General features: G+C 37.0%; 4 protein-coding genes and 2 long non-coding RNA genes across 8 annotated transcripts; 4 read left to right on the top strand and 2 right to left on the bottom strand.

Moving 5' to 3' along the window:
• The first annotated feature begins 1,047 nt into the window (after positions 1-1,047).
• Positions 1,048-3,712, top strand: LOC110861032. 2 transcript variants are annotated; one of them, XM_035860841.1, is made up of 4 exons: positions 1,048-1,400; positions 1,461-1,519; positions 1,608-1,710; positions 2,075-3,712. In XM_035860841.1, exons 3-4 carry the CDS (start codon positions 1,630-1,632, stop codon positions 3,488-3,490), a joined length of 1,497 nt encoding a protein of 498 aa, XP_035716734.1. In that variant the 5' UTR covers positions 1,048-1,400; positions 1,461-1,519; positions 1,608-1,629; the 3' UTR covers positions 3,491-3,712. The 2 variants fall into 2 exon arrangements, with proteins under 2 accessions (XP_035716734.1, XP_021965838.1); XM_022110146.2 differs by having other exon boundaries at positions 1,048-1,519.
• Positions 3,586-6,512, bottom strand: LOC110861036. Of its 2 annotated transcripts, XM_022110151.2 has the most exons (5): positions 6,287-6,508; positions 6,037-6,117; positions 5,717-5,967; positions 5,210-5,453; positions 4,461-5,011 (listed from the first exon to the last, which is right to left on the bottom strand). In XM_022110151.2, the coding sequence occupies exons 1-5, from the start codon at positions 6,375-6,377 to the stop codon at positions 4,671-4,673; spliced, it is 1,008 nt and encodes a 335-aa protein (XP_021965843.1). In that variant the 5' UTR covers positions 6,378-6,508; the 3' UTR covers positions 4,461-4,670. The 2 variants fall into 2 exon arrangements, with proteins under 2 accessions (XP_021965844.1, XP_021965843.1); XM_022110152.2 differs by lacking the exons at positions 4,461-5,011; positions 5,210-5,453 and adding an exon at positions 3,586-4,302 and having other exon boundaries at positions 6,287-6,512.
• A 1,514-nt stretch (positions 6,513-8,026) lies between these two features.
• On the top strand, positions 8,027-9,215 carry LOC118439517. Its single transcript, XR_004837466.1, has 3 exons — positions 8,027-8,400; positions 8,485-8,578; positions 9,108-9,215. It is a non-coding gene; the product is annotated as an uncharacterized LOC118439517 (long non-coding RNA).
• A 2,633-nt stretch (positions 9,216-11,848) lies between these two features.
• Positions 11,849-14,299, bottom strand: LOC110861038. The gene is made up of 6 exons (XM_022110153.2): positions 14,166-14,299; positions 13,756-14,046; positions 13,060-13,274; positions 12,882-12,998; positions 12,717-12,817; positions 11,849-12,248 (listed from the first exon to the last, which is right to left on the bottom strand). The coding sequence occupies exons 2-6, from the start codon at positions 14,038-14,040 to the stop codon at positions 11,911-11,913; spliced, it is 1,056 nt and encodes a 351-aa protein (XP_021965845.2). The 5' UTR covers positions 14,041-14,046; positions 14,166-14,299; the 3' UTR covers positions 11,849-11,910.
• Positions 14,300-14,591: 292 nt separating this feature from the next.
• LOC118439509 lies at positions 14,592-17,342 on the top strand. The gene is made up of 5 exons (XR_004837461.1): positions 14,592-14,840; positions 14,932-15,006; positions 15,190-15,447; positions 16,508-16,654; positions 16,723-17,342. It is a non-coding gene; the product is annotated as an uncharacterized LOC118439509 (long non-coding RNA).
• Positions 17,343-17,456: 114 nt separating this feature from the next.
• Positions 17,457-18,278, top strand: LOC118439515. Its single transcript, XM_035860897.1, has 2 exons — positions 17,457-17,680; positions 17,816-18,278. Exons 1-2 carry the CDS (start codon positions 17,491-17,493, stop codon positions 18,193-18,195), a joined length of 570 nt encoding a protein of 189 aa, XP_035716790.1. The 5' UTR covers positions 17,457-17,490; the 3' UTR covers positions 18,196-18,278.
• Positions 18,279-24,842: the final 6,564 nt, after the last annotated feature.

Raw genomic sequence — 24,842 nt, 5'->3', positions numbered from 1 at the left:
TACCACCTGGTAGGCCGACAGGTACATGTAATGCATTATGTAATGCAGTAATGTAACCAACAGAAATATTAGTGGATTAGTCAACTTAATTTTAAAACGAATAATGAATTTAATTCCATCGTTAATTCTTGACACTCGACATTTTTTATTATTCTTAAATAACCTTGTACTGCCTAAAAATAGAAACTTAATATTATTTACCTATGATATTGAAAGTATGTATACAAATCTTGATGTAAACTTATGTAAAAGACATTGTCTAAATAAGTATTTGAAATTTAAAGGTAAATCATCGGTACCATATAAATTTTCAATTTCAAAAAGTTATGCTTGGATTACAATTTTATTAAATTTAAAAATCTGTACTTTAAACAAACTAAAGGGATTGCGATGGGAAATGCAGCATCGGTGAGTGTTGCAAATATTGCTGCGGAGTGTGAATTATCTCCACTACTTGATAATTGTGAATATATATTTTTCCATGCTAGATTTGTAGATGACGGTTTCATGATTATTGATTCCACTGATATCGTTGATTTCGATGTATGGTGCATGAATATTTTTTCACATAGTAATCTTAAATTCACATTAAACCATAGTACAACAGATATTTGCTTTTTAGATGTTAATGTAAGTTTATCACACAATAGCAGAAAAGAAGCAACTTCATACTTTTATAACCTTTTGTAAAATAAGTTTTATATAGTATTTAATTCATTCAATTTTTCGAAAATAAAATCTCTTGGTAATTTATTCATGATCGCATATCGCAAATTACCCTCTATAACTTGATTTCCAATAATTTTGTTTTACCTATACTTGGAAAGAATCTTAATGTAACTATCCCGCGATAAGTAAATTAATTTTTGGGGTAAAATGAAATTTTTGGGGTAAAGTGAAATTTTTGGGGTAAAATGAAATTTTTGGGGTAAAATGAAATTTTTGGGGTAAAATGAAATTTTTGGGGTGATTTGAGATTTTTCGGCTCAGCCAAGGCCACGGCCACGGCTGTCTTGCATCTCGGCCACGGCTACGGCTAAATTGCATCTCGGCCACGGCTAACTTGCAGCACATTTTTTATCTCATTTTCAGAAAAACACCTGTTTTTTGTTGGGATGACGACGAGTTTTTTTTTAAATTAAATACGAAAAGCCTGTTCTGTCGCCGGTCAATTCCTTTTAACTATCGGTCTTATATCTTTTCACTGTTTTTGACTCTCCTCCTTCAAACCCTGGAAAAATCTGGAGTGCATGTTTTTAAATTGGTTCTGACATACAAGAGATAGGATTTTTTATTTTGATATAAATTCCCAGAACTGTGAACTGAGGAATGAGTAAAAATAGTCTGATGTTTATTTTTGGCCCTACAGGGGACGAGACACGGAATCCTACCTGATTCAGGTAACCTGAATACAAAGTCAAAAGTGGCCACCTTCCATTTCTCACTTGCACTTTGTCCAGAAAGGGTAGCGGTCCTATTTCCAAGTGACTTTAACATTGTTTCTCTGCAAATTCCAACGGTAATAAATACTTTGCATTATAATTTTCTGCTTTTAGCTTTATCTAACTAATAATTATTTATTTCTAATTCTGTCAACCAATACATAGATTTATCAAGAATCTTTCCGAAATGGATGCGGAACCACGAGGTCGACGGAGAGGTCGCAATTCTCAACCACCCCAGCCACACCTCGCCGTCACTCTACCAGAGGTGAGAGAGTTTAATTAAATTAATCCAAATAGGAAATAAGAGACGTTCATAAATTATGAAAATCACGATTTTATAGACCCCCTCCCCCCTTTTACATTATCATTGAGCCTTTGACCCCCTCTCGCGTTACATAGTTTATGAACGGCATTTATTTCAACTTGTTTGAACAGTGGCCGCGGAAGTGTGGCGACAGAGAGATAAAATCCCCACGGTTATTCGATGTTCCCATCATCTCCCCATATTTTATAAACCCCTCCCTCCCCTATCCTACAATATTAATGTCCCCACAGCTTCCTCGGCCACTGAGAGTAAATTCACTTTTTCCACAAATTCACTATTTTCCTAAAATTCTATTCATTTCCAGATCCTCCGTGAAATAATGTCCTACGTCCCCACCACCGACCTTCTCAACAACGTCACCTACGTTTCCCGTGGGTTGGAGGAAGTCGCTCGAGGAATCCTACTTTCTCGCCAACTCGTCGAGCTCACCCCGACCAACATGGCCGACTACCTTGACACTGCCAACGTCCGTTCCAACCACCACAAGCGTGTCGTCCTTTCCAAGTTCAATTTCCAAAATATGCCCCCCGAGGAGTCCACTCTTTTGGAAACTTTCACCTCCTCCGCCGCCGCCTCCATTACCGAGCTCCACCTGGACTACTTCCCCCACGAAAAGATTTCCCCCCAAATCCTCTCCTTACTCACAAACTCCCCAAAGTTAAGATCTGTCAATTTCTCTCCAGACGAGTTTCACCTCGAAATGCTCAAACCTCTCGTCATGCTCCCAAAATGGGTCAAGTTTCCATCCGTCGTAAAACTCGGATTCCACCTCCCTACCAATCTGTACCTTCTGAACGGCATGGCCGTCAACATAGCTCGTAACATCAGTCGGGAAACGATTCATGGAATCTTGTCACTGTTTCCGAAGTTGAAAATATTCCAGGGTGTAACCTTTCGACAAGATTTGGTGGAATATTTTCTCTCCGGAGATTTACCCTTCGAGGAAGTCTCCCTCAGATTGGATAATTCAAATCCAGACCGACCACTGTCAATCGTACCCGCATCCCTTTTTTTGACCCGGCTTGAATTTCAAATCGATACTTTTAACCGGTCGACCGATCACTACGCAATTCTCGCCGCATTTGCGGATAGACTGGAAAAAATGAAAATTTCCGAGGTGGATGTCATCCCGTCGAAATTTCGCAATTTAATGCAGGCCACGACAATCACGCTGCCCGAGGTGTTTCCAAAGCTAAAGTGTTTGGAAATATGGATAGGCCAGAATAATTTTCGTGATGTGGCCGGCCCAACAGATGCAGTAGCCTTGAATTTAAAGTTTTCCGAGTCAGGGGCAAATGTGGCCGATTATTCGAAGCAATTTCCTGCCTTGGAGACATTAGTAGTTTCAAGATTGGATTATTTAGATACAGATGAGGAAAAGAAGGAGTGGTTAGAAATCAGTGCGGGATTTTTGTACAAATATTTCCTGCATGGGGAATCCCGCACGATGAGAGATATCCGAGTTGAGCTACCCCCCAAGAATGTCGAGAGGTTTAAATTGCTTCGACACTTTAAGGATAACGCAGTTTTTGAAGTGGTAGATTCTTGCGATTTTTTTAGAAAAATTCTCACCACGTTTCCAAATTTGAAGCCAAGGTGGGCAATATATGATCGTTACGATGTCGAAGGTGGAGCTGGCGCGGGTGGGGGATTAAAAAAGTTGGAGGGGAAGTCACCCGAATTTGAGGTAGTGTTTCTGGGTAAAAAAAAGTGCGGGTAAGAAATGTTTATTATAATTCTTGGAGTTTGTGAAGTGCGAAAAAAATGTGGAAAAGGTGCTAAAAAATGAGACTCTTGAGGTTAAATGTGTGCTAATACGGGAATATACCTACTTAGTTTCAAGTACAGATATATATTTTTTAAATTATACTGACATCAATATTTATGAATAATTACAATGTAACTTTTTCGAAAATAAAGAGAGGAAAATAATTAATAATTATTTAGTTACGTAACAAATCTCGCCATGTTTCTGGTATGCATATTACGTTTAAGGGACATTAATACAAGGCTCCTGAGCTCTTGAACATTTTTGATTTTTTTAACCTTAAATTTCTTAAATATCCCCATCAGTTACACATTACTTTTAGCAATTCCTTCAAGTGCAGAATTTCGAGTAAGCTTCTTCTTCCGACACCGGATATTCCTAATTGTCCTCGTGATATTGTTCTTTAACGGGGCGATGTCTTTGCCCGCTTGAGAAAACGTGGAAGAATGCGTGGCAACAATTTGAGTCGGTGGAAGAGTCGAATTTTTCGCAGTGTCCCTTATTTTATGCAGGGCGAGCTGGACTTCACAAAGTTTTGGATCCGGGGCGTGATTATGAGTTGCAATCTGGGTCAGGATTTCTGGATTGGTAACACTATTTGTCGTATGGACTCGTACGGGACATTTATGGTGACGGTGGTGCTTGCATCGCCAAATCTTTTTCTTGGCTCCATTCCTTTCAAAATTGAACAAATATCCACCTTTGCTAATCATGGGACGATTCTTACACGAGGTCAAGGTGACGATAGGGTCAGATCCAGAATTCTAGATTAGGGTGAAAAAGGTTTATGAAATTTTGTTAGTCTTTGATTTTTTGCATCGTTTTGGTACATTTCTTGCACCGATGACTATATGCAAAGAGTTTTTTGAAAGATATTATGCTTGCAGAAAAAATAATTCAGTACAGTAATTTCACGCAGGTGTTATTGTGTCAACGGCAAATACTGATTATGTATGTACATAATTTTGGGTTTATTTTATACGAAAATATTCCAACCAAAATTAATAATTTCGCCAATCATAAAATGTGCAACCAATTTACATATTGATTTCGTTACACTTCCACAGAAACAAGATTGTACGTAGTATCGGTATGCATAAGATTACTTTTGCTCGAGTTTCTTAACAGCTTATCATGACACAGAAGGCTTTTTCTCCGGCACAGTTAATTCTTTTCCCGATAAAAGCTGGTCACTAGGAATTTCATCATTTTCTTCGAAAACTTGGCCAATTAAGAGGGTTTGGGGTCCACCTTTTTTCCTTAAAGCGCTGAGGTAGTTATTGAGCTGGACTTTCGAGGGGGCCAGCACTCCTTCGTCGGTCAGACATGAGATAATTTGGTTAGGTTTGGTGAGCCCACTATTGAAGAGCAGGTCGATTTTTAATCTGATTTCTTTATGGATCCCAACCGTTTTAGCGCCCTCGTGATTATGCTCTTGCTTGGTCTCAAATAATTCAACTTTCAAAGTATTATCTGCGTATAAGTATGTGAAACGTGGGTTAGTTTTGCATAAAAAGTAAAACAATGGGAGCATTCATTACGAGTTCATTATATAATTTTGAAAAAAATGCTAACTAAATACAAGTTCGCAAATGAATTTGCAAGTCAATTTTTTTTGCTGACATTGGAAACTCGTAATAGATACCCCCAAGAAAAACTTGATATGCTTACTTCTTTTGAGCAGATACATCTTGCGTAAACAATTGTTGATTTTGCAATTGTAATACAGCTTGCGACCGTCGCGGCCCAGTCGTGTCGACTTATATATAAAATGCTGAGCATTTTTTATGTGTAATTTCGCCTCGTCGATGTTATTAAATATTTGGGTCCTCTTCCATTCGTGCATGCGTCTGTGCCTCTTTGTGGGGGGTTGTTCACCTGAGTCTTCGGAATTAGATGGACAATTTCTTAGTCGCTGAAAATTTGACATTGTAGAGTTAATTGTTTCACGAAATGACAATAAAATGGGTGGTAAAATCCAACATAAAATTTCTATGATTGGGTTGGATTCCTTTATATTTTCGTTGGATAAAAAAATTAAACGCGACCATTGCACATTTCATGATTGGCGAAATTATTAATAATTTTGATTGGAAAAAAGTATATTTTCGTTGGACTGTTAAATTGGCACCAGCACCATAATTTTGCAGAAAAGTGGACATGATTGTATTAACTTACATTGCTTTCCTCTAGTCCCAAATTTTTGGACGATGACGAAGGGAGAGAATCTGGATCTGCTTGAAAGCTGTCATCGTCACTTCCGGTATCAAGGTCTTGAGGAAATATGACGAAATCGGGGTCATCGTCGGGCAGCATTTCTTCGTAGGTGTCGGCGTCTTCAGTCTTGATAATTGTGTCATCTGAAATAATATCAGGATTTGTTACTTCTTCTTCCGGTGAAAGAGCGGACCGAAGAGATCGTCGTCGACCTGGTAAATACAGAAGTTAGATAGATTTAGACTTATTTTTTTATGAAATTTTGAAATTATGTTAAATACCTCGCCGCCGAGGTCTGGAAGATTTTGGATTAATCTTTTCATTTTCATCTTCCAGCGAAATTACTGCAGGAGCAGGAAATTCTGTGAATGGAGAAGTTTTTCTTTAAATTGTTCGTTTATAATTATGCATTATTCAAAATAGTTCAAACGTCATTACTATATAATAATTAATATTTATACAATATATAAATATATTTTCTATCTTTAATTAATGATGAAAAAGTAATATTTAGAAGTAACTTGAATTTACCAAAATTAACAATTTCCGAAAAGTGTGTCCATTTCGCCAATTTTGTAACGATATTTTCCAAATAATCCACCCTCGCGAGGAGCCCTTCCATAGTAAATTTGTAAAAATTTTCAATTGACTTTATTTTACCAAAATATTTATTGAAAATGAAACATCAAAGTTTGTGTGCATTGGATTTTGCGTATTTTTAACTCGGTCCCACTTCCCACTTTCACTCGTCTCACGTACAACGGGCTCGTTATAAACTTTGCATATACCGAGCGATGCAAAAAAATGTGTATGTTTAAATGCATAATGTGTATTACAAATAAAATGAGTTGGTGAAAGCAGAGTTATTTGGCGTATTAAAAATGTCTAATTAAGCAATATTAAATACTTAATTCTTTACGTATTTATGTAAATGCTCATACAAATCTGGGTGAAAGCATGCGATTTGTACAACTTCGAATTTCATTTTCCAAAACAATACATTCTACGGTTTTTTACCATGTGTATCTTGATAAGTACATAGATATGTATGTGTCAGTATGTAAATGTGTTTATGGTAATTTTGGTACGAAAATTTTCAATTTGCTTGCATATGTATGGATGTATGTACATATGTATGTATGGAAATATTTAGATATTTGTAAGCAGAAATACACACGTACAAACCTTTTACTTTACATATGCAAGGGGTTTGCATTTTTTGTCAAATCTTCATACATCACATAAGAAGAGGTTAAAAATTAGAATTTAAAAATAGGAAGAATGAATATGTATATATTTGTAAGTCTACATATTTATAGCCCACAAGTTTAATTGATTTCCGGCATGAAAGTGTTACATGATTGTATAGTAATAGTAGTAGTAAACCTTACTAATCTAACCCAAGAATGCTGTCCTTTAGCGAAGGGTCACATTTCCATTCTTCCTCCACATACCTCGCTGGAATATAAACACATATGTACATAAAAATGCATCCAGTTATGAAAATGGGTTAACTTCCTGGTCTTTGCCTTGTAAAAAGGTATCTCATCTGAAATATATAACATGCGCAAATTTCCCTCGTTCCAACCCTTCCAAGCAGTTTTGGCCCTTTATGCGTATGCATTCCCAAGCGTTGTATTATTAAACATAGTGTTTCTCACGGGTTCGGGTCCTTACTTCGGGTTTCAGGTTCGGGTTCGGGTTCGGGTTCGGGTTCTGCTTCGGATACGAAATTTAAGAACCCGAAACTTTCGGGTTCGGGTTCGGGTCCGAAAATTGTCATGTCAAAATTTCGGGTTCGGGTCGGGTTCGGGTACGGATTAAGAACCCGAATCAAACTTTTTTGGATCGATATCACAAAAAGATATTAGAAAAATTGTTGAACTACATGTGCTTCAGCGGTTGCAATACTGAAGTAAGTAATTCCAATTTCTAGTTGTCTTAAATTCGTTTAATTTCAATGGTTTCCAAAAAGGTAAACGATTTACAAGAGCCCGATTCAATTAGTGTTATGGTGCGAACTATAAAAGAAATCGAATTTTTATCCTAATTTTGCTATGCAATTACCTGAATCATACCTAATTACATAAGTAATAATATTGGAAACGTCAAACTGGAAACAATTATCCAATTTTGGACTGATTTTCAAATTTCTAAAGGTCTCGGAAAGCCACTCTGGGGCAGTTTTTGAAATATTATAAATATTGTTGATTTTTAAGCTTTTAAATAATTTTAAAGTACAAATTCAGCCCATGCCTTAAAATTAAAAATATTTTCGGGTTTTCGGGTTCGGGTTTCGGATTTGAACCGCCAGTTCGGGTTCGGGTTCGGGTCCCTGCAAACGGGTACGGGTTCTTCGGGTTCGGGTTGGCCTCGGGTTTCGGATCATTGGTACCGGGTTCGGGTTCGGGTTTCGGATTTGCAAGAACCCGACCCGTGAGAAACACTAATTAAACATTTGATTTCCTGGAAAGTTATGACTTCACTAATGTCCCATCCCAAGTAAAAATGAACTTGACAACTGGCTTTTCATAATAGCATCACGACTTCTCACCGTCCAGTTCTCCCTTGAACTTTGTCCAGCAAGAAGGCGAGTGATTTTACCAAGTGACTCCTCTAACATTGTATATCTGCAAATAGCCCCGGTAATAAGTATTTCGCACTACATGTTTTTTATTCTTGGCGTTATCAAGTAATCATTTAGTTCATTTCTAATTCTGGTAATTCAGATCTGTCAAAAATCATCCCAAAATGGATTTGGAACCCCGAGGTTTGGAAGGCCATATTTCCCAACCCCCACACCTCGCCGTTGTTCTACCAGAGGTAAGATTTTGGGTTAAATTATTAAGCAAATTAAGCATTTATCTAGATATTTCTGTTACTTACAATGGAACCTTTTTTCAAGCTACACCGGGATCAACTAGCGAGTTTATGTCAAAAAATCAAGCAGAAATTATTAATAGGAGTCACGTGACAATTTTCTTCATTGGTTCCTTTGAAGAGAAATATTTAGCGATTAAGTTCAATTTTTACACAAATTCTCTTGGCTCTTCCTCCTTGGGGCGAAAACCAGGGAGGAGTGCGAACTTTGACCCCCAATATTTTTCTTCAAAGAGGCCATTCAACGGAAAGATTAGTGTCATGTGACTCCTAATTTTTGGCTTGATTTTTTGACATAACTCGCTAGTCGAGCCAGGTGTAGCCTGAAAAAGAGGTTCCATTGTTAGTTTAATTTTTTCTAATTTACATAAGTTGATTCCACGAATTTCCATTAATTTCCGATATTTTCTTCGAATTTCCAACAATTTTAACTAACTTTCATAATAATTTCTCAACATTATGTAACTTCCAGATCCTCAGCGTAATCCTGTCCTACGTCCCCACCACCGACCTTCTCGACAGCGTCACCTTCGTTTCCCGCGGGTGGGAAGAAGCCGCTCGAGAACACCTTGTATCCCGCCCCCTCGTCGAACTCACCCCGTTCAACACGGGGGAATACCTCGACCCGACCAATACCCGGTCCTACCCCCACAAACGTGTCCACCTCTACAATTTCAACTTCCCCCAAATGTCTCCCGAGGCCTCCCATCTTATTCAAACATTCATCTCCTCCTCTTCCACCACCCGCATCACTGAGCTCCACCTGGAATACTTCCCCCACGGGGGGGAACCCATTCCCGCCCAAATTCTCTCCTTATTCTCATCTTGCCCCTTCTTAAAATGCGTACGCTTCTCCCCACAAAAATTTACCCGTGAAATGTTCCTCCCTTTTGTCATGCTCCCAACCCTTGTCACATTTCCGAACATTACTAAACTCGGGATTGACCTGCCTCAAAGGCTGTTTTTGGGTAAAATGTCGCTCAACGTGGTTCGTACAATCAGCCAGGAAACGATCCTCGGAATCGTGGCATTATTCCCGAATTTGAAAATTTTGCAGGGTAAAACCTTTCCACAAGATTTAGTGGAATATTTCCTCTCGCAAAATTTATCCATTCAGGGAATCTCACTCAGATTGGATAAAGCAATTAAAAGACGACCACTTTCAATCGTAACGCGGTCAATTTTTCTGACCCGGATAGAATTTCAAATCGACATTTTAAACAAATCTAAGGATCACTACGTAATTCTGGCCACATTTTCGGATAGATTGGAAAAACTGAAATTTTCCGGGGTGAATATCATCCCCCCGAAATCATGTACTTTAATTCGCGCCACAACAATCACGCTGCCCATGCAAGGTGTTTCAAAAATTAAGGTGGTTAGAAATTTCGATTTGTCGGCACTATTACCAAGTTGAGGCTGGGACAGGATATTCCCCCAAAGTTCCAGGGCTTAACTTAAAATTTTCAAAATCAGGGAGGCGTGTCAAGTATGCCAAGCAATTTCCCGTCTTGGAGAAATTCGTAGTTTCGAAAGTTGAATGTTTTTATGACATGTTAAATGATGAGGAATGGTTTGAAATGTGTGCGTCTTTTTTATGCAAATATTTCCTGCATGGAGAATCCCTCACGGTGCGAGATGTGCACGTTCCGCTACCTCTGAAGGGTATGAAAAGGTTTAAACTGCTTACTAAATATCCGGATTGTCAGGATAAATGCGTTACTAATATGGTAAGTTGCTCCAAATTTTTAAAAAGAATAGCGACAACGTTTCCAAATTTGAGGACAAATTTGGAAAATATTTGGAGGAATGACCCCATAATAGAATAGGGGGAGTTATAGTTTATGTGCATACATGCATATCGTCGCTGTAGATCCATAACCTGCCAAGTTCAAAACCAGTTGGAAGCATAAAATGCCAAGTTGAAAACCAGTTGGAACCATAACCTGCCAAGTCTGTTTTGGGGTGTATTGCGATTTTAGTCTATAAAAATTTGGCATTTAGCTAGCGATAAAATGGCTATTTCAAAAAAACTATTGACCACCTAGTTCCGGAGATATTAAAGATCAAAAACTGACAAAATTTATAACATTTGGCTTTCTCTTGCTCGAAAAACTCGTGGCAAGATGGCTAATCTATGCGATCTAGGAACTGTTTAATGTTGAATGCAAATTTAAATTGCATCCAAACAATTTCAAATTTGGCATGAACATGCATAAATATATTGTTAACCATAACATGGCATCAATTCCCGCTCCGATCGCTATAAATTTTTCAGGAAAAATCAAAAACCGTAAAAAATTTGGTTTTATATTTTTCCTGAAAAATTTATAGCGATCGAAATGGGAATTGATGCAACATTATGATTAAGAATATATGTATGCATGTTCATGCAAAATTTGAAATTGTTTGGATGAAATTTAAATTTACATTCAACATTAAACAGTGAAAAAATCAATTACTGCGATTCCTTCAACCAACAATCATGTGGTTCGGGTTTTTACGCTCTCCTGAAAAATCACGAAAACAGACTTGGCAGGTTATGGTTCCAACTGGTTTTCAACTTGGCATTTTATGCTTCCAACTGGTTTTCAACTTGGCAGGTTATGGATCTACAGCGACGATATGTATTTATTTATGTATGTTACACGGCAGTAAGGAAAACAATGACATACAGTAAATTTGGTGTAAGACCTCGTGTACTTATTTTAGGGAGGAAAAATCCTGGTAAATTAATGTTACGAAATTGCATTTATAATATAAATAATCTAATTTCTATTATGAAAATTTGGTTAATTTTGTTACGAAAATTTAATTAATTTTAAATAAACATACTGTCAAGACAGTTTTTATTATGAGAATGTATGTATGCAGGTAGTCCAATCTTTGTTATGAAACTGGGGTTAATTTTAATTAAAGCATTGTGTACATTATTGTTACATGAGTTAATAAAAATAGACCAAATATGTCATATCGTGTATGCAAAAAATCCGCCACAAAATTCATATGATATACCGTTGACCGTGACCACTGCCCCTTGAGGACCAAATACATACATACATACGTTATATCACGTATTCCAAAAAATTTAGATTTGTCCAAATCCTTGAGGTTAATGATTCGAAATTTTGTTAATAACTCATCGACTACATACATACATAGTTAAACTATGTACGTAGTCGATGAGTAAACTATAGTTTACACTTACGATCGCAAAGGAAAACTCAAGTTTATTACATATCTATGTACCGTACACATCTGAGTAATTGTGCATCTTACGGAAATGCATAAAAAGCAATGCCAACATAATTATAGTGTCTATCTCTAGTTTTACACTCGTTCCAGTCTTTTGTGTAAAAGTGATTTTTGTCCACTGCGCTATAATACTCGAAAACGGGGACAGTGCCAGTCTCAGGATTCGGGTAGACGTAGCCCACGCTTCCTTCGTACTTTGCAGTGGTCATCCCTTCATATACAGAGGGGACGGTTGTGTAAACGTTGTCGTGGTCGGGTTGAATATAGAAACGGTGTAAGGCAACCGTGCGAGGGGGTCGGGGAGAAGTTTTTTGGTGAAAGAGTTTGCAGCAGACTCCAATATAGGTGTAATGTTCAACTAAATAAAATTTAAAAAGTTAGAAAGTTAAAGAGGAACAGTCCATGCACATATGATTAATAATCATGATTAGGATTAATCTGGATTAGTAATCCGTAATCACGATTATGGATTAATGACGTTCAATGGAATTATTCCCGGATTAATTCTAATTCCAGAAAAATCGGGATTATGGATTAGGATTACTCTTGGAAAAACTCTCATTGCCGGATTAGGGATTAATAATCCATAACCCGGGATTAAAATCCATAACCCTTAATTAGGATTATCCCAGCTCTGTGCGTATATTACGTCATCAAAGAATACCGAATTTTACACCACACACCCACCCCTTCCCCATCCCACTCATGTTAAAACGAGTATGATCGTTGACCAAAAACCACCCACCCATCTTTTTGATGCCGTAATATATGAACGTTCCTAGTTAGATTTTAATTGATTTTTAAAAGCATTTTTCAAATTAATTACCCGAAGTTGTGTGATTATTGTACATGCTGTTGGTTCCGGTTTTGCAAAGGAATCTGTGCAAAGGAACGATGTTCTTGGAATCCGTTTTAGTGTTACTTCCCCTAAAGGCAAAACCCAATTTAAAAACTACAATTGAAATTAATTACTTTAAAATTTAATTAAAACCGAAATAACGCGTCAAAAATGTTTGCCGTGTGGATGGCATTGGCGGCTCTTTCCTCGGCTTGGTGTCGCAGGCCCAATTTTACGAAAGGGTTTAACGGAAGTATTTCTTCTTGGTCGCTAAATATTTAAACAATTTTACCACATTTTTAAATTACAATTATTCATTCCCATTAATTACCTAGCCAATGCATAAAGTATCTTTGTGACAAGTTCGTCATTTCCGGAAACCAAACCCTGATGCATTAAGGGCATAATTGTGCTAGTTGTCATAGGAACCGACATTTGCTCACACCACTCTGCCAATTCAAAAATTTCATAGTCCTTTGCAATCTGAAGCAATGCTGATACGTCTTCCTCAGTTGTTTCAGAACCGGGGGTTCCGTTATAGACCCACTAATTAAAGTACAGACGTAAATTTATTGTAAACTTGATTGAATTGAATTGAAGTACATACATGTAATAACGTAAGGGAATATTCATAAAATATGTAACGGGGGAAGGAGGGGTCGGGCTGTTGCGTTACCTATCAAACTGCGTCACATGTTAAAAAGTGGGTGTAACCCGTTACGAGGGGGGAACGAAGGATAGAAAAATTGTTAATGTCGCATTACATATTTTATGAACGTTTCCGAACAATGACCGAGGGGCCGTTCATAAATTATTTAACACGAAAGGGGGAGGGGGAAGGTCAAAGGTTCCAATGATAAGCACACGTGACACATGTTAAGGGGGCGATTGGGGTTTATCGTGATTTTTGTTAAATAATTTATTAAGGGGCCCCAAGATTAAAAATTAACTCTAACCTAGCATTATGCACATTTTCCATGTAAGGAACATGCTACATCGATCAAAATAAAATTATTTAATTACTCACAGCAAGAAACTTTTTGAAGGAGATCAAACTTATTTTACTGGGCCACTTAACCCACTCAATTTCCTCTTCGTCCATTCCCTTATTCCCGTCATTTTCCAGAGCTTCCAGAAGTTTTGGGGCTTTTAGTGCTAGAAGCATTTTGTGAAGGGAGATCCACCCACCGGCATCCTCCGTTATGCGGATGACTAGGTCATATTTCGCCTCCGAAATTATGAGTTCATTCAACATGGAATTTTTTGGGAGTTGCGACAATTTGCCTAATTGGCTGCAACCGTCTTGATCCATTTTGACCTGGAGAATTACTTGTTTTTAATTTATTTTAAATACTTTTTTAAAGGATCAATATGCATGTACATAAAGGTTAAAAATAGTTATTATGAATACAAATGTATGTATGTATGTATTACCACCTTAGTAATTTTGAAGCTTAACTTTATCACAAAAAATTATTGTTAATTGCAACAGTTGCGAAGGCAGACTAAATTAAATTTTATTCAGCTGCCACATTAATTTGTACATGCAAGGAAAGATCCAACGGTAACAGCTTTATAACGAGCAAGAAAACTTGTATACATGACTTTATTAAATGTGCATATGTATGTATGTATGTATCACTGGATTTGGATTAAAGAAAGGAAGGATTAGCCATTCTTCAAATGCTCATGGGTTTTGCTAGGAGCTCATGAAAATCCACATTTTTTGTTACTAGCTACATACATACGTATGTAGTCTTCATGAGGAGTTCATGAGGATTTATTTCATAGACAGAGTAATTTATTTTGCATCAACCTTTCAATCCTAAAGATCTCATTCAGTTGCTCTCTCATTGCATCTTCGTCACTACATCTGCTAATTTTTTTGTACGAATGGAACGATCAGCAGATATAGCAAACTATTGATTTGGTAGCAACGTTTTGATCCCTCTCCAACAATATTCGACTTTTAAAAATTACGCACCATCTCTCAAAGTAGCGGAACTACGCAATTTTATAATTTAGAAATGACTTGGCGTGGCAATCTTCCAAGCCTTGGCTCAAGTTCTAACTATAGCCAACCAACATCTTCGTGGAGCTGTCAATTTACTGGTCAGTTATAAAACTTAAATTAATTATTAATTATTCGAGGTCCTTGCATGCATTATGTTAAAAGGGCAAAATCGTAATTAACTTTATTTAGTTTCGGATGGATACCGGTCAGCGACACACGACTTTGCGACAGGTCAATGGGCATCTTCTCACACGCCTGTTCCAGGTAAGACAAACAACTTAAGAGAACGTTCATAAATTATGTCACGCAAAAATCCCGATTTTTCAGACCTCTCTTACACTAATTGCACATGTCACAAAAAATGTTATCCTCCTTCAGCATGCCATAATTTATGGACATCTGCTAACTTACTTTATACTTTTGGTTAATCTAATTAATATCCATTAGCATTTCAAGAGTTTCAAAGAGACGTAGCAGCCGCAGAACAAAGGCAACAGCAACTATCTGCCACTACAGCTAAAGAAATTGAGAAATTAGCGTGGGAGAAGAACAATGCGAAAATTTTGACCAATAGCTATCAACAACGAGAATACTTAGCGCAAGGGACACTTTTGTGGGATAAGACTTCTCAAGAGGAATGCAAACAAGATCGGATTGAATCAAGCTAAGAGTTTTGTGTTTCTCAACTAAAATCTGACGCTATAGGTGAGAAAATAACAAATACGAATACAAAAGGGTGATTACGTAAGTGTAAACGTTTTTTTTTGTAAACGTAAAATCCACCGCCCCAAAAGTAAATTTCCCGTAAGGCTGGGGTGTCTAAGCCTTGAGTAAAAAGAGAAATTAAGATTTTGAAGAATCGACTTCGTCGGAAAACTCGTGTGCATCAGCTGACCGAAAAACAGGAAAAAAATCTCGTCCGTGTTTGCTAAAAATTTTATTTAAATTTTCTGTTGAGGATAGGAGTGAGTTATTGCTGGCAATTGACGAAGGACTATTTTCCGTAGAAGTTACTAATTGGTTCGAAGAGCATACTACACGACAAATGCCGAAAACAATTCATGCAAGTTGGTGCTTCCCCGTGAGGAGAACTTTTTTAAACAGTTTATGGTGGTGGGTGCAATGTCGGGTCGTGGTCTCCTCCTACTTATCAAAGTCACGTAAAAAGTGAAGATATCTGCAAAGTATTATGTGGACCGTGTATTGAAACCACTTTTAGAATAATATTTTCCTAAATGGTATGGTAAATAAATAAATAAGGTGATTTTTCATGATGACGCAGCGTCTTCTCAGACGGCAAGATAATGCAAAGGACCTTGAAGCTAGATTTGGGATAAAAATCATTTCGAATAGTGAAATACCTGTACAATCCCCCGATGTAAGTCAAATGGGCTTTTGGGTCGGATACGTGAGAAGAAAAAAAATTCTGCGGAGACCGAATTTTTTAGACGGAGTTTGGAAAGAGTTGAAATGACTGTTTCAACTTCAACTTCTGAGGACTGTGGCGAAGGCAATTTTGGAAGTACTTCCAAAATTGCCTTCGCCACAGTCAATTCAACTCTCTACTTAGAGAGTTGAATTTTTGCACACACCAATCTGAGGATAACATGCTCCTCTGTTCAAAATTTTGACCCGCTACGACAAACCGTTTCGGGGTTATTCAACGACAAAAACGTTTACACTTACGTAATCACCCTTTTGTATTTATTATCATTAGTTAGTAACCACTTTTTGTATTTTTAAATCGTTTTGTAATCTAATTTAGTCTCCCTTGATGGTGGCGGAGACAATGAAATAGATTCCAAATTTCGGGAACGTTCTGCAAAAATTGGCGAGTTGTTGAGTTTGTCAGCCAATATGCAGAAAGAAAGGGAAAAATTTATAGATTTGGCAAAGGAAATTCAATCAAATGGTACGCAAATTAATCTGCAACAATTAGTTCAAAGTTATCTACTGAAGAGTTTTTTTGTTTGATCAAAGGCAACTTTCCAAATACGATTGGTTTACAAAGGAATTTGCCTGAAGTCAAGGCATCAACTTCTAAAACAAGTTAGTATGTATAACTAAAATCAAATAAAAATCAATACGCCGTCGCAAATAAAAATTAAACTCTTTCTACAAGAATATGTAACTATACACCTACTGTTCATGTGAAAAAAGTATGGCCTCAGAAGTTCTAAAAGGTTACCTGGCGGAATTTGTTATTTTTTAAATAGATTTTATCCATTACCAATTTATACTTTCGCCGTGCGTCACTCAATAACATATTTGGGATAACAACAATTAGCCGGGTAATTATTGCCCAATTAAACAATTATCCAAGTATAAACCGGGCGTTATACAAATTTGTTCCGGTGTCAAAATTCAGATTTGCCAAGAAATTATGTTATGCACATGTTAGCTGCAAGGTAACCTTTTCGAGAAACTTGGCTCGGGGAAGGCCATACGACAAAATATATCTTGGAAACAGAGCTACATTTCTTATCGTGTGGGGGAAGGCTATGCTTTTTTCATATGAGCAGGAGTTTCATACATAATTATCTGCATATCGTCGTACTAATTCAGAAAAGACCTAAGTGCAGTGGATGCTTTATTCAGAAAAGACCTAAGTGCAGTCGGTGTTTAATTCAGAAACGACCTAAGTGCAGTCGATGCTCAATTCAGAAAAGACCTAAGTGCACAGAAAAAAAGCAAAAAAAGACCTATGTGCAAGTATGTATTTACTTGTGGCTAAATCGCGCGATATATATGAAAAATCATTTTGGCAAGATGGACGACGGGCGTGGGGTCTACCCCGGAAAATCTTTCCCCCTAAGAGATCTGACCCCTGAAGCCATGGCGTACGTAAAGGACAGCGAATTGTACAATATTTTCCAAGGAAATGTTACTAAAAGAGATAGTGGTTTGGGTTGGAATTATGCTGGCGTTGATTGGAAAGGTAAAGTGTAAAATATTAATATGCTTTTTTACATATTATTATTTATTTTCTAAAATCGATATTTACTGATTTACATATTTATGGTTATAAAATATTCATAATTCTTCTTAAATCCTTCTTATTTTTTACATTTAGATGCCTGGGAAGTTGGTAAACCTCTCGTGAACATGGGGGTTAAGAAAGGGCTGCAAGCTGTAGGAGTGCCGGAAAACGTTGCCAAATTTGGTGCCAATGCAACCACTAATTTAGCAGGAGACAAATTAAAAGACAAGAAAATAGATGTTCTGGAGGTAGCAACGAGGGCAGTTTATGCCACACACGGAGGTTTGATCGGAGCCGTTGTGTGTGCACCTTTGGGTGTCCCAGGAATAGTGATTTGTGGAGCTGGTGGGTCCTACGTTGGAAATAAGATGTATGATAAGATGCTTGAAGATTTTAAGAAGCATGAAGAAATGTTGAAAAAAATTCCAACTGAAAATTCCAACGGGAACGATGGAGCAGAGACCGGAAATTGAATAGGTTTGGAGTTATCGCAATAAAATGCAGTAAAATTAAGGTTTCGTTTCATTAATGCCTTTAATTAAAATCCTTTACTTCAAAAAATTTTGAAAATTATTGCATAATTTAAGATGAGTAATTTCTAACATAAAATTAACTCTTGAAAAATATAATTAATATAATATGATTTATTTACTATTCCACATTCATTATAATGAATGTTTGAATTTTTATATAAGAATTCAAACTTTGTTGTAAGTGCCACATACACGCTGTCCCATAAATAGTGTGACACCTTAATTTTTCAAACATAAAGCTTCCCAAGCTACAAAACCTGCATAAAATATCGAGTCTCCCTTAGCCTCTCATAAGCACCAAACTCACCGCTTGATCGACCGTGGTTCTATTAAATTGTAGCGCGGTTGACGCCTCTAGAAAATTACCCGCCCCACCGAATTTTATTTTCGTTGGCTGCATCGATTTAACAATTCTCCGCAAGTATTTATTCCTCCCAATTTTATCGATCCGTTTAAATGTGTCGATCACAGCTACGCTATCATTGTACAGTTTTCCATACGTCGTATACATCCCGCCATGGACGAGGCAAACGATTTCGAGGACGAGCGTCAAAGAAAAAAGGGTGAGCGGGAGCGGCATCACGCTATGAAGTGCGATACAGCTGTACAAACTAAGGATTGCCAAGGAGCACATGGTGACCATTAGATTGACCAGATTTCCACGGACCAGTTGGTTATGTTGGGACGATAAGAGAAACGTTGTCCGGTAAAGGTGAAGATGCTTCTGGTAGAAATTTAGAGATTTTGTAAGGGATCCTCTGCAAATGGATTTTTTACACCTGCAAAATTAAGAAATACGGGTATTCATGGTAACAGATAAAAATTAAATGCTGTTTCACAGTAGAAATTCATATTTTGAATCAAGTCCATCTCCAACCACGTAATTGGGATATTCATTATGAGTTCGGATGTCCGCATCACAACATAATTTTGAAAACAAAATTGCCAACTTAAAACCTTCCAAGCACAAGTTCGGAAATGAAGCCAACTTTTTTGTGAACTCGTTAACATAAATTCGTTTTCTTGCTAACGTTGTTGACAATGAGAACTAGTAATGAATACCCCCACTGAGATCTTTTGACCGCTAAGGTTAAAGCGGTGCTTACTTTTTCCATAAATATTCATATTTCATTATGAAATATAGTTTTAATGTAAATAGATTCGTTTAATACGGTTGGACTTTAACACATCCATATTTCGTCCAGACTTACCCCGCTTGATAATCCGCCACGCACACCGCTCCAATAAATATGATGAAAACGCCTGTAAACGGAGTTAGCGCAAAGCCCAACCCAATCGCCCAGCTGTCCAAGAGATGAAAGATCACTCTGACCAACCAATCAATGCAACATGGATTCGTAACCACGCTATGGGTGCAATCTTCCCGCAATGAAACGAGTAATGGTCGTGTACAGGGAGCCCGCCAAATTTGAACCGACATTAGAACGGGATTTACCAGCGGGACGGAAGTGGCAGCGTGGATGATGAACTTATGAAAACTTCCGGTAAACATCTCTTTGAATTCTGTCATCCAGTAGAGCACCGTTAGCTTTGGATTTTTTGTAAAGTTTGCGTCAAGTCCTGTTTTAATAGCTTTTTCGAGCTGTTCGCTTCCTACAGAGGAAGAAAAATTGATATCAAGTTGTCAGAGTTTCAGGTGCAAGTAACGACTTGCAAGAAAGTGGTTTCTCACAGCTATTTTGACTTGCAAGAAATGCAAAGAACAAACAGCTACTTCCCAGAACTATAAAGAAATAGTTCATAGGGCGCGTGGCTTGGTGACGCATATTTCTTGCACTTTCTTACAGTTTCTGGCACTTTGCATTTCCTGCACTTCTTGCTTTGCATTTCAGGAAATTTAGCAAAATTTTAAAAGAAAGGCAACCAAACATTGTAAGTGGCATACTTATTACCAAACGTCTGGTAATAAATTATTTATATATCAACGTACATATGTACATACTTACCCTCAAACTCTTTCCTTTCAAAGTAGATCAACGTATTAAGCCAAGCCGCAATTTCCCCCTCCCTGCTAAACGACATCCTTCCGAACGAAATTCCACAGAAAACTACGATCCAAATCAGCCCGGCTACAACGTTAGTTCCGAACATAGTATCTGATCGTCCCTCCAATAAAGTTATTCCCAACCGAAGGCTCATAACAGAAAAATATATAAAAATCGTCACACTTAAGAAAATCCGGACCGGACTTTTTAGCCAGGCAGAAGGAACGAATAAGTTAACCGAGGTGGGTGTGGCTTTTGAATTCCATTTCACTGGATTGCTCCCATACCAGGAATTCACCCAGAGACATTGCCTCGCGTAGGGTATAAATTCGTGAAACTTGACCATCTCAACGGGGTCAATAATGTCCTTAATTGGCATTGAAAAACTACGCCGTAATAAAGGTGAACTGTGTCAACATAGACGTAGGCAAGACATTTTAATGTCACTCATTCCCATAAATATCCAGATGCCTAAACATTAGTTATGGTCTCCTGCTTTAATGGGATTAAATTGATATTTCAGTTTCGAGAATATGATATCCGTCCTCAGAGAATCTCGGAAATTATAGAGTCGAAATTTTGTAAATATTTACTATAAAACCGATCCGATAACTTGGAAGTTTCCAAAGATTATCATCGGATGGAAATACATATTCGACTAATTTAACTGTGTACATACATCTTAAACATGTTTGTTGTAAACGTCGCTAATTTTGTACCCAAAATATTACATGTAGGTATCCAAGAGGTAAGAGTTTCACAGTGGAACGTTTCCCCGAGTCGAATTGATGTTAACCTAGAACAAAGTTAAGAAAATATTTACCAAGACAAAACAAACAATGCATGGGCGAATTTATGTTGTACACACTAAATAACTTGGAGACACATCGCCAGTGACGATTCGTACCCGCGGAGACACTGTAATGCTCTATTTCTAATTACGGACCGGCTTGGCCACCAATGGAATGGATTGATAATAAGTCGAAAACTCATGTACCCAACAGACATGCCGTCATTATGTACATACGTTAAAAAATTGAACATTTGTATTACCTGAATATTTGGGTTGGTGGTAAATCGTCGTCGGAAGTTTGGTAGCGGACAAGTCGAGGGAAGAACAACTCGCTGGCGGACAAGTAAATAAAGAGGACAAGTCGAAGAAGAATATTTGGTCGAAAATATGGAATTGTCTTTTAGCTTTAAAATTTACACTCAAATTAAATTGTGTACAAGATTGACAAAAATTAGGTTTCTTGTTTTTTTGAAAATTTCCATGCGTTATTCCATCTACGCTTTAAGCATGGGACATCGCTATATGTTGGGGCAAAAGCAGTTGAACATTGTGCGATAAGCGCCTGAATAATAAGTTCTTGCTTGACTTATCTACAGCGTCGTTATGTCTTTTATCGACACGCGTAACTCTACCTAAGAACTTAAGTTCTTAGGTAAAATGCTAAGTAGCATTTTAATGCGACACATTCTACAAAGTCATTTAATTCGAGCGTGTAATAATCATACCCCGGGTATTTATTTATTTATGACTTTTTCATTTCGAGCACGTCGACCCCCATACTTTGTAGGGTTGTTTATCAACACTACAAAGTAATATTATTTTGATTAATATATTTTGATTAATATATTTTGATTAATATATTTTGATTAATATATTTTGATTAATATATTTTGATTAATATATTTTGATTAATATATTTTGATTAATATATTTTGATTAATATATTTTGATTAATATATTTTGATTAATATATTTTGATTAATATATTTTGATTAATATTATTTATTTTGACACTCGACCGTGGAGTTACCACGGTCAAGTGTTGCTCACTTGAAAATACTTCAGTAATCTGTTAAGAGGGATATGAGAGCTTTCACACAAAATTCTGAAACGTCTGTTTCAGACTCCTCCTACTCCATATGTAGTGCTCTAAAATAAAATTGGATTCGACGAAAATGTCCGACTACGACACTTTTCGCTCCCACGCGTTACCCTACTACGAGTTGTCCAACTACCACCCTACCCGCCTTCGAGTTATCCAACGATGATTTACCCGTAACCCGAATATTTAGCATACAATGTTTCGCATATCTAAGTGGTAAGATTTTTTACATCAAGTATCGATTTTTTTAAATAACGACGTCGCACGTGTTTGTTATTTAAGTTTTCGACTTATTTTCCATTAGTAACAAAACGTCTCTGTAATAATTATCCAAATATAGCGCACTATAGGGAGTGCCTCCGCGGGTGACGATTTGCCTCTTAAATTATTTAGCGTGTAAACCAATTAACGTTGATTAACCACCCAAAGCCCGAATAAATAATAAAGCTTGCATAACAGTTTTTTTATAATTATAGAAAATTATCGGTTAGAATGTTGTCTATGTTGGAGTTTAAAATATCTTTCTCTATGTAGATCAGTAGGGGTTTCTTCGATTTCACAGTTTTCATAGCGGGGGAGAAACTACGGGATAATGACAAGTGAGTCCTAATGTTAATTAATTTCACTGAAAATTACTGAAAATTATGCTACCTGGCAATGATGCACGACACTATATACAAATGGAATTATGACAATAATAAAATTCGGGTTTATTGGGAAACAAGTGGAGAATTTCACGAGTTACAAATTGCCGGTGACTACATATGGTAAAGCTGAATGTGGACTTCCCGGACGAGAGACACTTTCAGGCCACTAACACAAATTACTCCAGGTTCACTTTAGTTCATACCACAATAACTTCACTTCAAAAGGTTATCTAACCTTTTAAAGTGGTGAGTTCCTCTAGAGGAACTCGCCACTTATGTATAATACCACTTACACAATAAAATAGATTCGGGTAAAAATAACTTTAATCATTTAAAGTCTTAAATTGGTGCAGTGCTCCGACTGAGCTAACTACCAGCACTTACAACTTCAAGTCGCTTTGAATACATAAATAGTCCTCTCTTCAGAATCTTCTTGCATGCAATTACGCAAATTTCAAGGTTGCACACTAATAGGTACAATTATTACAATGCGTAAATCACTAATATGCATACATAAAAAATATTCATTTGACAGTAATACCAGCTTTTAATGGCAACGGACCTGTCAAAAAAGTACATTTTTACCAAACTATTCTGTTGAACTGAATGAGGGGATGATACCTGTCGTAATGACCAGGTATTTAGGAGAATGCCCTTGCCATGAACGATTTAAGCTGTAATAAGCCTTGAAAGTGGGTCAAATAGGGACATAAGCAATTTTAAATAATGGGATACACTTATGCTTATCTATTTGTGGTTCATGTTTTTTAGTCAATCAAATTGTTATTAAGGTCCAAATCCTATCTACAAAAGGCGTTAGGACATGGTTTTGACGAATTCATACCTTAATTGAGGGATGGTTTTTAGTTGTAGAGATTTCTAACATTTTTATGTGAAAGCCCATGTCTCAAACTATAGGTAAGCATATCTGGCTTCCGATTTTATGTACTCTGCGAAATGAGGAAAGGTCAAATTTGGAGAGGTGTCCTTTTTTAGTTTTCCAAACCAGTGTTCTTATAAAATGGCGTTGAACAAAATATTTTTTTCTGAGGTCCTGGTGCAAAAATCGCCTTTGCGACTATTATCAAGGGACTTAGCATGCTTTTCACTATATAAAACCACTTTTGTATCATGCTTATCTTTTAAGTCCCTTTTGTAGTCTAGCTTCATACTTGTCTTAATGGAATGCTCTCTTGAACGCAACTCCTCGACTTTTAAGGCCCCCACATTTTAGGACTTTGATGCTAAAAATCCCTAACGTGGTTTTTATCCAAGGTAGAAATTGTATGTTGCATTGTAAGTACTTTTGATAAAATTTTGATAAGTGGTTACACCCCAGGAAATGAGTTTCCATCAAACCCTATAAAATTTTTACAAAAGTTCTCCTCGAAATTGAAGCGGAACTTTAAATTTTTTTAACTAATCAAAACGCAGTAATTTTATTATTTTGTCACTTGTACCTTGTAGGTAAAATAGTTCTGCAGCAGGGAACACAAAAAAGTTATTAAAATTTGTTTTCAACAAAATTTGACCATTATTTTCCTAAATTAGTTCACGAGTTTTTTACTATTCCCCGTCAGCTGATTAGCTAGGGTCCTTCTCCAAAACTGTTTACACAAAATCTTCACTGTTTAATTTAATATTACTTGAGACACTTAGAGCTTTGCCCTCAATCTTCATTTGACCTAGTGGGTCCGCTTTAAAGGTCAGCAGGTCAATTTTCCTGTGCACGGTCCGATTGATCACTTTTCATGAAAACGTATCAGCGACGATGGAGGCCCAACGTTATGTAATTCATTGTGGATTCTTTTATTATTACATGCAATGATTATCTAGGGTTGTAATATTAACAATCATTCACCTATGACCTCTTAGGTTATCATGCTATATGAGTAATTCAGTTTGGAAAGTGTTTTTTTGGCTCCTTCAAACTCTGGGGGCACTGGAGGGGGCATTTATAAAGCTATCGGCCCAAAATTTAAAATATATCTTTTTGAGAGTATTATCTTGCAACTGACCAAAAATCAGTTCAAAATTCA

Source organism: Folsomia candida, unplaced genomic scaffold (assembly GCF_002217175.1).
Source record: "Folsomia candida strain VU population unplaced genomic scaffold, ASM221717v1 Fcan01_Sc037, whole genome shotgun sequence".
Taxonomy (NCBI): Eukaryota; Metazoa; Arthropoda; class Collembola; order Entomobryomorpha; family Isotomidae; genus Folsomia; species Folsomia candida.
This window is presented reverse-complemented; position numbering and strand designations above follow the sequence as displayed.

Bases quoted from the DNA above. Each gene is read 5' to 3' on its own strand.
- LOC110861032 (XM_035860841.1), top strand. From the start codon at position 1,630: ATGGATGCGGAACCACGAGGTCGACGGAGAGGTCGCAATTCTCAACCA. The intron at 1,711-2,074 runs GTGAGAGAGTTT...ATTCATTTCCAG, and splicing joins TCGCCGTCACTCTACCAGAG to ATCCTCCGTGAAATAATGTC.
- LOC110861036 (XM_022110151.2), bottom strand. From the start codon at position 6,377: ATGGAAGGGCTCCTCGCGAGGGTGGATTATTTGGAAAATATCGTTACA. The intron at 5,968-6,036 runs GTATTTAACATA...TGTATTTACCAG, and splicing joins TTCCAGACCTCGGCGGCGAG to GTCGACGACGATCTCTTCGG. The intron at 5,012-5,209 runs GTAAGCATATCA...ACTTATACGCAG, and splicing joins GATGTATCTGCTCAAAAGAA to ATAATACTTTGAAAGTTGAA.
- LOC110861038 (XM_022110153.2), bottom strand. From the start codon at position 14,040: ATGGATCAAGACGGTTGCAGCCAATTAGGCAAATTGTCGCAACTCCCA. The intron at 12,999-13,059 runs GTAATTAATGGG...TTAAATATTTAG, and splicing joins ATACTTTATGCATTGGCTAG to CGACCAAGAAGAAATACTTC. The intron at 12,818-12,881 runs GTTTTAATTAAA...TTTTGCCTTTAG, and splicing joins ATTTTTGACGCGTTATTTCG to GGGAAGTAACACTAAAACGG.
- LOC118439515 (XM_035860897.1), top strand. From the start codon at position 17,491: ATGAAAAATCATTTTGGCAAGATGGACGACGGGCGTGGGGTCTACCCC. The intron at 17,681-17,815 runs GTAAAGTGTAAA...TTTTACATTTAG, and splicing joins TGCTGGCGTTGATTGGAAAG to ATGCCTGGGAAGTTGGTAAA.